Below are 12801 nucleotides of genomic sequence, written 5' to 3'. Positions count from 1 at the left end.
TTATTTATCAATATATCTATTTATTTATTTATTTATCAGTGTAAGGATGTATTTATTTATTTATTTATTTATTTATTTATTTATATGAGGACGTATTGGTTTATTTATTTATTTATTTAATTATGTATTTATTTATTTATAAGAATAAGGACATATTGGTTTATTTGTTTATTTATTAATTTATTTACTCATTTATTTATCAGAGTAAGGACTGTATTGGTTTATTTATTTATTTACCTGTTTAGATATTTATTTATTTATTTATTAGAGTAAGGACTTATTTATTTATTTATTTATTTATTTATTTATTTATTTATCAGAGTAAGGACGTATTGGTTTATTTGTTTCTTTATTTATTTATTTATTTATCTATTTATATATTGATTTATTGATTTATCAGAGTAAGGACGTATTGGTTTATTTATTTATTTATTTATCTATTACATATTTATTTATTTATTTATTAGAGTAAGAATTTATTTATTTATTTATTTATTTATTTATTTATCAGAGTAAGGACGTATTGGTTTATTTGTTTCTTTATTTATTTATTTATTTATCTATTTATATATTGATTTATTGATTTATCAGAGTAAGGACGTATTGGTTTATTTATTTATTTGTTTGTTTATTTATTTGTCTATTTATTTATTCGTTTATTTATCAGAGTAAGGATGGTTTGTTTGTTTATTTAAATAGGTAATAATTTGTTTATTTAATTGAGGACGCGTTTGTTCCTTTGTCTAATAAAAGACGAAGGTATTTATTTATTAATATAGGAATATGTTTATTTATGTATTTATTTATTTATTTATTAGAATAAGGATGCATTTATTTATTAATTTATTAAGATAGGGATGAGTTTATTTATTTATTTATTTATTTATTTATTTATTTATTCATTTATTAGAATAAGGATGCATTTATTTATTTATTTATTAAGATAGGGATGAGTTTATTTATTTATTTATTTATTTATTCATTTATTAAGATAGGGATGAGTTTATTTATTTATTTATTTATTTATTCATTTATTAAGATAGGGATGTGTGTATTTATTTATTTATTTATTTATTTATTTATTAGAATAAGGATGCATTTATTTCTTCATTTATTAAGATAGGGATGTGTTTATTTATTTATTTATTTATTTATGTATTTATTTATTAGAATAAGGATGCATTTATTTATTTATTTATTAGAACAGGGATCCGTTTATTTATTTATTCATTCATTTATTAAAATAAGGATTGATTTATTTGTTTATTAGGATAAGGAATTTGTTTGTTTGTTTATTTATTGGAATAAGAGTTTATTTATTTATTTATTTATTTATTTACTTATTAATATATTTATTTATGTAATTATTTATTTATTAGAATAAGGATTTATTTATTCAGTTATTTATTGGAATAAGGATTTATTTATTTAGTTGTTTATTAAAATAAGCCTGTATTTATTTATTTATTTATTTATTTAAATAAGGGTGTATTTGTTTATTTGTTTATTAAAATAGGGATGTATTTATATATTTATCCGAATAAGGATTGATTGATTGATTGATTGATTTATTGGCATAAGGATTTATTTATTTAGTTATTTATTAAAATAAGGATGTATTTATTTATTTATTTAAATAAGGGTGTATTAGTTTATTTGCTTATTAAAATAAGGATGTATTTATATATTTATTAGAATAAGGATTGATTGATTGATTGATTGATTGATTTATTGGCATAAGGATTCATTTATTTATTTATTAGAAAAGGAGATAATTTATTTATTTATTTATTTATTTAGCGACATGAGGAATTTATTTATTTACTTATTTATATATTTGTTTATTTATTCATTCGTTCATTTATTGATTGATCTATTGATTTAGTGGAATATGGAATTTAGGTACTTATTTATTTATTTATTTATTGGAACGAGGCATTTGTTTCTTCATTTATTAATTTTTTTATTTCTTTCGTGGAATAAGGGATTTATTGATTTATTTATTTATTTGGGCATTTTATTTATTTCGTGGAATAAGGAATGGAATTAATGAGTTAATTAAATTAATTAATTAGTTTATTTGTTTATTTTGTGGGACAAGGAATTTATTTATTTATTTATTTATTCATTCATTTATTCATTTATTCATTTATTCATTTATTTATTTATTCATTTATTCATTTATTTATTTATTATTATAATTGGAATGGGGGATTTCATTGATTTGTGAGTTTATTTGTTCGTTTATTCGTTTCCTCGTTAATTTATTTGTTTCGCGGGGTGAGGAATGGTTCCAAACGAACCGGTTTGAATCTAGCCAGTTCCAAACTAACCGGTTAGTTCCAAATTAACCGGTTCCAAACTAACCAGTTCCAAACTAACCGGTTCCAAACGAACCGGTTTGAATCTAGCCAGTTCCAAACTAACCAGTTAGTTCCAAATTAACCGGTTCCAAACTAGCCAGTTCCAAACTAACCGGTTCCAAACTAACCGGTTCCAAATTAACCGGTTTGAATCTAGCCAGTTCCAAACTAACCAGTTCCAAATTAACCAGTTCCAAACTAACCGGTTCCAAACTAACCAGTTCCAAACTAACCAGTTCCAAATTAACCAGTTCCAAATTAACCGGTTCCAAACTAACCGGTTCCAAACGAACCGGTTTGAATCTAGCCAGTTCCAAACTAACCAGTTAGTTCCAAATTAACCGGTTCCAAATTAACCAGTTCCAAACTAACCGGTTTGAATCTAGCCAGTTCCAAACTAACCAGTTAGTTCCAAATTAACCGGTTCCAAACTAGCCAGTTCCAAACTAACCAGTTCCAAATTAACCGGTTCCAAACTAACCGGTTTGAAACTAGCCAGTTCCAAATTAACCGGTTCCAAACTAACCGGTTCCAAACTAACCGGTTTAAATCTAGCCAGTTTGAAATTAACCAGTTCCAAACTAGCCAGTTCCAAACTAACCGGTTTGAATCTAGCCAGTTCCAAACTAACCGGTTCCAAACTAACCGGTTTGAAACTAACCGGTTTGAATCTAGCCAGTTCCAAACTAACCGGTTTGAAACTAGCCAGTTCGAAATTAACCGGTTCCAAACTAACCGGTTTGAATCTAACCAGTTCCAAACTAACCAGTTCCAAACTAACCGGTTCCAAACTAACCGGTTCGGTCACAATTAACCCCTTACAAACGAAGCGGTTAGAACGAAACTGGTAGAAACTAACCGGTTAGAAACTAACCGGTTCCAAACTAACCGGTTTGAAACTAGCCAGTTCCAAACTAACCGGTTCCAAACTAACCAGTTCCAAACTAACCGGTTTGAAACTAGCCGGTTTGAAACTAACCGGTTCCAAACTAACCAGTTCCAAACTAACCAGTTCCAAATTAACCAGTTCCAAACTAACCGGTTCGGTCACAATTAACCCCTTACAAACAAACCGGTTAGAACGAAACTGGTAGAAACTAGCCAGTTCCAAACTAACCGGTTCCAAACTAACCAGTTCCAAATTAACCAGTTCCAAACTAACCAGTTCCAAACTAACCGGTTTGAATCTAGCCAGTTCCAAACTAACCAGTTCCAAACTAACCGGTTTGAATCTAGCCAGTTTGAAACGAACCAGTTCCAAACTAACCAGTTCCAAACTAACTGGTTCCAAACTAACCAGTTCGGTCACAATTAACCCCTTACAAACGAACCGGTTAGAATGAAACTGGTAGAAACTAACCAGTTCCAAACTAACCGGTTTGAAACTAACCAGTTCCAAATTAACCAGTTCCAAACTAACCGGTTCCAAACAAACCGGTTCGGTCACAATTAACCCCTTACAAACAAACTGGTTAGAACAAAACTGGTAGAAACTAACTGGTTAGAAACTAACCGGTTCCAAACTAACCGGTTTGAAACTAGCCAGTTCGAAATTAACCAGTTCCAAACTAACCGGTTGGAAAACTAACCGGTTTGAAAACTAACCGGTTGGAAAACTAACCGGTTTGAAAACTAACCGGTTTGGAAAACTAACCGGTTTGAAAACTAACCGGTTTGAAAACTAACCGGTTTGAAACTAACCGGTTTGAAAACTAACCGGTTTGGAAAACTAACCGGTTTGGAAAACTAACCGGTTTGAAAACTAACCGGTTTGGAAAACTAACCGGTTTGAAAACTAACCGGTTTGAAAACTAACCGGTTTGAAACTAACCGGTTTGAAAACTAACCGGTTTGAAACTAACCGGTTGGAAAACTAACCGGTTTGAAAACTAACCGGTTTGAAAACTAACCGGTTTGAAAACGAACCGGTTTGAAAACTAACTGGTTTGAAACTAACCGGTTTATTCCCTCCCCCGCAGGTGTTCGACCTGCGGCAGTGCCACCGGCAGATGCAGCAGCAGGCGGCCACCGCTCAGGCCGCCGCCGCCGCCCAGGCGGCCGCCGTGGCCGGCAACATCCCCGGGCCGGGCTCCGTGGGGGGCATCGCGCCGGCCATCAGTGAGTACCGACCTGCCAGGACCTGTGGGGCGGGGGATGTTGAGCTCTCAGCTGCCAGGACCTTGAGCTTTGATCTGCCAGGACCTTGAGCTCTGAGCTGCCAGGACCTTGGGGTGCCGGGATTGTTGTCACTGAGCTGCCAGGACCTGGGGGGTGACACAGGAGCCGTGGCCGGCAACATCCCCGGGCCGGGCTCCGTGGGGGGCATCGCCCCGGCCATCAGTGAGTACCGACCTGCCAGGACCTGTGGGGGCGCGGGGTGTTGAGCTCTGAGCTGCCAGGACCTTGAGCTTTGATCTGCCAGGACCTTGAGCTCTGAGCTGCCAGGACCTTGAGGTGCCGGGATTGTTGTCACTGAGCTGCCAGGACCTTGAGCTCTGAGCTGCCAGGACCTTGAGCTTTGATCTGCCAGGACCTCGAGCTCTGAGCTGCCAGGACCTTGAGGTGCCAGGACCTTGAGCTCTGAGCTGCCAGGACCTTTGGGTGCCAGGTTATTGACCTTGAACTGCCAGGACCTTGAGCTGCCAGGACCTTGAGCTTTGATCTGCCAGGACCTCGAGCTCTGAGCTGCCAGGACCTTGAGGTGCCAGGATTGTTGTCACTGAGCTGCCAGGACCTTGAGCTCTGAGCTTCCAGGACCTTGGGGTGCCAGGTTATTGTCACTGAGCTGCCAGGACCTTAAGGTGTCAGGACCTTGAGCTGCCATGACCTTGGGGTGCCAGGACCTTGAGCTCTGAGCTGCCAGGACCTTGAGGTTCCAGGACATTGAGCTCTGAGCTGCCAGGACCTTGGGGTGCCGGGATTGTTGTCACTGAGCTGCCAGGACCTTGAGTTCTGAGCTGCCTGGACCTTGAGCTTTGATCTGCCAGGACCTTGAGCTCTGAGCTGCCAGGACCTTGAGGTGCCAGGACCTTGAGCTGCCAGGACCTTGAGCTCTGAGCTGCCAGGACATTGAGGTGCCAGGACCTTGAGCTTTGATCTGCCAGGACCTTGAGTTCTGAGCTGCCAGGACCTTGGGGTGCCGGGATTGTTGTCACTGAGCTGCCAGGACCTGGGGGGTGACACAGGAGCCGTGGCCGGCAACATCCCCGGGCCGGGCTCCGTGGGGGGCATCGCCCCGGCCATCAGTGAGTACCGACCTGCCAGGACCTGTGGGGGCGCGGGGTGTTGAGCTCTGAGCTGCCAGGACCTTGAGCTTTGATCTGCCAGGACCTTGAGCTCTGAGCTGCCAGGACCTTGAGGTGCCGGGATTGTTGTCACTGAGCTGCCAGGACCTTGAGCTCTGAGCTGCCAGGACCTTGAGCTTTGATCTGCCAGGACCTCGAGCTCTGAGCTGCCAGGACCTTGAGGTGCCAGGACCTTGAGCTCTGAGCTGCCAGGACCTTTGGGTGCCAGGTTATTGACCTTGAACTGCCAGGACCTTGAGCTGCCAGGACCTTGAGCTTTGATCTGCCAGGACCTCGAGCTCTGAGCTGCCAGGACCTTGAGGTGCCAGGATTGTTGTCACTGAGCTGCCAGGACCTTGAGCTCTGAGCTTCCAGGACCTTGGGGTGCCAGGTTATTGTCACTGAGCTGCCAGGACCTTAAGGTGTCAGGACCTTGAGCTGCCATGACCTTGGGGTGCCAGGACCTTGAGCTCTGAGCTGCCAGGACCTTGAGGTTCCAGGACATTGAGCTCTGAGCTGCCAGGACCTTGGGGTGCCGGGATTGTTGTCACTGAGCTGCCAGGACCTGGGGGGTGACACAGGAGCCGTGGCCGGCAACATCCCCGGGCCGGGCTCCGTGGGGGGCATCGCGCCGGCCATCAGTGAGTACCGACCTGCCAGGACCTGTGGGGGCGGGGGGTGTTGAGCTCTGAGCTGCCAGGACCTTGAGCTTTGATCTGCCAGGACCTTGAGCTCTGAGCTGCCAGGACCTTGAGGTGATGGGATATTGGCACAGAACTGCCAGGACCTTGAGCTCTGAGCTGCCAGGACCTTGGAGTGCCGGGATTGTTGGCACTGAGCTGCCAGGACCTTGAGTTCTGAGCTGCCTGGACCTTGAGCTTTGATCTGCCAGGACCTTGAGCTCTGAGCTGCCAGGACCTTGAGGTGCCAGGACTTTGAGCTGCCAGGACCTTGAGGTGCTGGGATTGTTGGCACTGAGCTGCCAGGACCTTGAGCTCTGAGCTGCCAGGACCTTGAGCTATGAGCTGCCAGGACCTTGAGCTCTGAACTGCCAGGACCTTGAAGTGACAGGATATTGGGGTGCCAGGACCTTGGAGTGTCAGGATGTTGGCACTGAGCTGCCAGGACCTTAAGCTCTGAGCTGCCAGGACCTGGGGCTGCCAGGACCTTAAGGAGTCAGGATTCTGAGCTCTGACCTGCCAGGACCTTGAGCTGCCAGGACCTTGAGCTCTGAGCTGCCAGGACCTTGGGGTGCCAGGATTATTGTCATTCAGCTGCCAGGACCTTGAGCTCTGAGCTGCCAGGACCTTGGGGTGACAGGATTATTGTCATTCAGCTGCCAGAACCTTTAGCTCTGACCTGCCAGGACCTTGAGCTTTGACCTGCCAGGACCTTGAGCTGCCAGAACCTTTAGCTTTGACCTGCCAGGACCTTGAGCTCTGAACTGCCAGGACCTTGAGCTGCCAGGACCTTGAGCTCTGAGCTTCCAGGACCTTGGGTTGCCAGGACCTTGAGTTCTGAGCTGCCAGGACCTTGAGCTTTGACCTGCCAGGACCTTGAGCTGCCAGGACCTTAAGCTTTGACCTGCCAGGACCTTGAGGTGCCAGAACCTTTAGCTTTGACCTGCCAGGACCTTGAGCTGCCAGAACCTTCATCTCTGACCTGCCAGGACCTTGAGCTTTGACCTGCCAGGACCTTGAGGTGCCAGAACCTTTAGCTTTGACCTGCCAGGACCTTTAGCTTTGACCTGCCAGGACCTTGAGCTTTGACCTGCCAGGACCTTGAGGTGCCAGGACCTTTGGGTGCCAGGACCTTAAGCTTTGACCTGCCAGGACCTTGAGCTGCCAGGACCTTGAGCTTTGACCTGCCAGGACCTTGAGCTTTGACCTGCCAGGACCTTGACCTGCCAGGACCTTGAGCTTTGACCTGCCAGGACCTTGACCTGCCAGGACCTTGAGGTGCCAGGACCTTAAGCTTTGACCTGCCAGGACCTTGAGCTTTGACCTGCCAGGACCTTGAGCTTCCAGGACCTTGAGCTTTGATCTGCCAGGACCTTGACCTGCCAGGACCTTGACCTGCCAGGACCTTGAGCTTTGACCTGCCAGGATCTTGAGCTTTGACCTGCCAGGACCTTGAGCTTCCAGGACCTTAAGCTTTGACCTGCCAGGACCTTGAGCTTTGACCTGCCAGGACCTTGACCTGCCAGGACCTTGAGGTGCCAGGACCTTAAGCTTTGACCTGCCAGGACCTTGAGGTGCCAGGACCTTGAGCTTTGATCTGCCAGGACCTTGAGCTTTGACCTGCCAGGACCTTGAGCTTCCAGGACCTTGAGCTTTGACCTGCCAGGACCTTGACCTGCCAGGACCTTGAGCTTTGACCTGCCAGGACCTTGAGCTTTGACCTGCCAGGACCTTGAGGTGCCAGGACCTTAAGCTTTGACCTGCCAGGACCTTGAGCTTTGACCTGCCAGGACCTTGGGGTGTCAGGACCTTGAGCTTTGATCTGCCAGGACCTTGACCTGCCAGGACCTTGAGCTTTGATCTGCCAGGACCTTTGGGTGTCAAGACCTTGAGCTCTGAGCTGCCAGGACCTTGAGCTGCCAGGACCTTGAGCTGCCAGGACCTTGAGCTTTGACCTGCCAGGACCTTGACCTGCCAGGACCTTGAGCTGCCAGGACCTTGACCTGCCAGGACCTTGAGCTTTGACCTGCCAGGACCTTGATCTGCCAGGACCTTGAGCTTCCAGAACCTTCATCTCTGACCTGCCAGGACCTGGGGGGCATCATGGGATTATTGCCACTGACCTGCCAGGACCTTGGGGCCGCCATTTTGACGCCGCCATTTTGAGGCCGCCATCTTGAGGCCGCCATCTTGACCCCACCCATCCAATAACGGCGATATACCACACATCTAATATATATAAAAATACATGTATGGCCCATACGTGATCACGCATGACCTTCCCGTGTTCTGGATCTCTCGGTGGTCGCCGCCATCTTGAGGCCGCCATCTTGAGACCTCCAATGTAACTCCACCCATGCAATAACGGTGATAAACCACACATGTAATTGATGTAAAAATGAACGTATGGCACATACGTGATCACGCGTGACCTTCCCGTGTTCTCCCGGGTTTGTCGGTCGCCGCCGCCATCTTGCGGCCGCCATCTTGACGCCTCCAATGTAACCCCACCCATCCACCAACGGGATATACCACACATGTAATTGATGTAAAAATGAACGTATGGCACATACGTGATCACGCGTGACCTCGCCGTGTTCCCGCAGGCTTGTCGGCCGCCGCGGGCATCGGCGTGGACGACCTGCGGCGCCTCTGCATCCTGCGCCTGAGCTTCGTCAAGGGCTGGGGGCCCGACTACCCGCGGCAGAGCATCAAGGAGACGCCATGTTGGATCGAGATCCACCTGCACCGCGCGCTGCAGCTGCTCGACGAGGTGCTGCACACCATGCCCATGGCCGAGCCCCAGCCCCTGGACTGAGGGAAAAAAACCCAAATTTGGGTCGCCGAAAATTCCAGTTTTCAGGCGCTTTTTACCGCGAGAAAATCCGACGAGAAACGGGGTTTCGACGGGGGAAAAAGCGGATTTTAAAGCGGAAAAATCCGATTTTTAACCCCAAAAAATCCGATTTTTAACCCCAAAAAATGCCATTTTCACCGGGCCGGATTGGGTCCCCAAAAATTCAATTTTTCAGGCGCTTTTTACCGCGAGAAAATCCGATGAAAAATGCGTTTTTTACGGCGAAAAGAGAGGATTTTAAAGCAAAAAAATCCGATTTTTAACCCCAAAAATCCGATTTTTAACCCAAAAAATCCCATTTTCACCGGGCCGGATTGGGTCCCCAAAAATTCAATTTTTCAGGCGCTTTTTACCGCGAGAAAATCCGATGAAAAATGCGGTTTTTACGGCGAAAAGAGCGGATTTTAAAGGGAAAAAATCCGATTTTTAATGCAGTTTTTGTAGTGAAAAAATCCGATTTGAAAGCCCAAAAAAAATCCGATTTTTAACCCCAAAAAATCCGGTTTTTAACCCAAAAAAATCTGATTTTTAACCCCAAAAAATCCAATTTTTAACCCCAAAAAATCCGATTTTTAACCCAAAAAAATCCGATTTTTAACCCCAAAAAATCCGATTTTTAACCCCAAAAAATCCAATTTTTAACCCAAAAAAATCCAATTTTTAACCCAAAAAATCCCATTTTCACCAGGCCGGATTGAGTCCCCAAAATTTCAAGTTTTCAGGCGCTTTTTACCGCGAGAAAATCCGAGGAAAAATGCGTTTTTTATGGGGAAAAAAGCGGATTTTAAAGCAGAAAAATCCGATTTTTAATGCGGGTTTTGTCGCGGAAAAATCTGATTTTAAAGCCCAAAAAAAATCCGATTTTACACCCCAAAAAATCCAATTTTTAACCCCAAAAAATCAGATTTTTAACCCCAAAAAAATCCGATTTTTAACCCAAAAAAATCCGATTTTTAACCCCAAAAAATCCAATTTTTAACCCAAAAAAATCCGATTTTTAACCCAAAAAAATCCGATTTTCACCGGGCCGGGTTGAGTCCCCAAAAATTCAATTTTTCAGGCGCTTTTTACCGCAAGAAAATCCGGTGAAAAAAGCGGATTTTAAAGGGAAAAAATCCAAATTTTAATGCGGTTTTTGTAGTGAAAAAATCCAATTTTAAAGCCCCAAAAAAATCCGATTTTTAGCCCCAAAAAATCCGATTTTTAACCCCAAAAAATCCCATTTTTAACCCCAAAAAATCTGATCTTTAACCCCAAAAAATCCCATTTTTAACCCCAAAAAATCCGATTTTTAACCCCAAAAAATTCCGATTTTTAACCCAAAAAAATCCGATTTTTAACCCAAAAAAATCCAATTTTTAACCCCAAAAAATCCAATTTTTAACCCCAAAAAATCCCATTTTCACCAGGCCGGATTGGGTCCCCAAAAATTCAATTTTTCAGGCGCTTTTTATCGCGTAAAAATCCGATTAAAAACGCATTTCTTGTCCCAAAAATAACCAAATTTTAGGGCGAAAAACCAAAAAAAAAATCCGATTTTAAAAGCTGATTTTTGGGGAAAAAATTGGGAATTTTTGGGAAAAAAATTGGGAATTTTTGGGGAAAAAATTGGGATTTTTTGGGATAAAATCAGGTATTTTTTGGGATAAAATCAGGTATTTTTTGGGATAAAATTAGGTATTTTTTGGGAAAAATTTGGGAATTTTGGGGGGAAAAAATGGGAATTTTTGGGGACAAATTTGAAAGGGAAAAAATCCGATTTTAAATGCGGTTTTTAATCTCAAAAAGATCTGGTTTAAAATAAAAAAAATCTGATTTTAAACACGTTTTTTCCCCCAAAAAGATCCAATTTTAAATCCACTTTTTATCCCCAAAAATATCGTTTTAAATCCCAAAAAAATCCGATTTTAAATCTGTTTTTTATTCCGAAAAAATCCGATTTTAGATCCCAAAAAAACCCATTTTTAGTCCCAAAAAATCCAATTTTAAATCCCAAAAAAAATTCGGTTTTAAATCCGCTTCGTGTCCCAAAAAATTCAAATTTTAAAGCGAAAAAAATCCGATTTAAAACGTGGTTTTTGTCCCCAAAAAATCCAATTTTAAACCTAAAAAATCCAATTTTAAACCTAAAAAAAATCCCAATTTTTGACCCAAAAAAACCAGTTTTAAATCCCCAAAAAATCCAATTTTAGACCTAAAAAAACCAGTTTTAAATCCCAACAAATTCAATTTTAAACCCAAAAAATTCAATTTTTGACTCAAAAAAAAATCGAATTTTCAACCTCCCAAAAAATCCGATTTGAAAGCCAAAAAAATCCGATTTTTAACCCCAAAAAAAACCAATTTTTAACCCAAAAACCCCAATTTTAAATCCCAAAAAAATCCAATTTTTAACCCCAAAAACCCCAATTTTTGACCCCAAAAAATCTGATTTTTAACCCCAAAAACCCCAATTTTTTGACCCCAAAAAATTAAATTTTAAACCCCAAAAATCCAATTTAAAAACCCGAAAAAAATTCGATTTTAAAACCCCTAAAAAAGCCGATTTTTTAACCCCAAAAATTCAAATTTTTGACCCAAAAAATTCAAATTTTTGACCTAAAAAATCCAATTTTCGCCTCAAAAAAAATTTCACATTTTTAACCCTTCTGGACCCAAATCGGAATTTAAAAAATTCCCAAAAATCTTCCCAAAAAATGGAATTTATTCCCTAAAAAATTCACTTTTCTATAGATTAAATGTATAGATTTCTATCCAAAAATCGCAATTTTTTTGTCCCAAAAATCGAAATATTTCCGTGATTTTGGTGGATAAAATTCGGATTTTTTTTTTTTTTTTAAGGTGAAAAAGGTCAAAATTGATAAAAAAAAAAATTCAATTTTTTTTTTAATGGTTTTTAATTGGGAAAAAAAAAATGGAATTTTTTACCCCAAAAAAATATTGAAAAAATTGAATTTTTTGCCCAATAAAAAAACGACCAAAAATTGATTTTGTTTCCCAATTAATTAGGAAAAAAAATTCAAATTTTTTTCATTTTTAAACATTTTTTAATTGGAAAAAAAAAAAAATCAATTTTTGATCATTTTTTTATTGGGCAAAAAAATTCAATTTTTGGTCATTTTTTAATGGGAAAAAATTGAATTTTTTCCTTTTTTTTGCCCCAAAAAAAAATCCCTTTTTTTTTTCCCTTTTCTACATTTTTTATGACATAAATTTAATTAATTCATTACAATTAATTAGGATTAATTACGTAATAATGAAAATTCGGATTTTCCGCTCGCGGTCGTTTCTGCTTTTTCTCGCTGCAATAAAAATATTTAAAAAAAATCCAAATTTTGGAGTTTTTCTTTTGGGTGGGGGCGGGAATTTTTCCCCAAATTTCCCCAAATTTTCCCCAAATTTTCCCCTTTTTATTCTCATTTTTTACCCAATTTTTGCATCAAAAATTCGAATTTTTTGCCCAATTTTCCCCCATTTTAATCCAAATTTTTCCCCAAATTTTTCCGATTTTTTACCCATTTTTTCCTTCAAAAATTTGATTTTTTTTGCCCATTTTTTCCCCAATTTTTCACCAAATTTTTCCATCAAAAATTCCAATTTTTCCCCCATTTTAATCC

At 40.8% G+C, this 12801-nt stretch overlaps 1 protein-coding gene across 1 annotated transcript in view; it reads left to right on the top strand.

Annotated features, from left to right (window-relative positions):
• The window catches only part of SMAD4 (SMAD family member 4), a 41823-nt gene extending 29306 nt beyond the window's left edge, over positions 1-12517 (top strand). Inside the window, exons 10-11 of the mRNA XM_077790514.1 lie at positions 4343-4481; positions 8934-12517. Of these exons, the coding sequence (XP_077646640.1) occupies positions 4343-4481; positions 8934-9145 (351 nt within the window). The 3' untranslated portion in view covers positions 9146-12517. The remainder of the gene's footprint in view (positions 1-4342; positions 4482-8933) is intronic.
• The last annotated feature ends 284 nt before the right edge of the window (positions 12518-12801 follow it).

Source organism: Lonchura striata, chromosome Z (assembly GCF_046129695.1).
Source record: "Lonchura striata isolate bLonStr1 chromosome Z, bLonStr1.mat, whole genome shotgun sequence".
NCBI lineage: Eukaryota > Metazoa > Chordata > Aves > Passeriformes > Estrildidae > Lonchura > Lonchura striata.
This window is presented reverse-complemented; position numbering and strand designations above follow the sequence as displayed.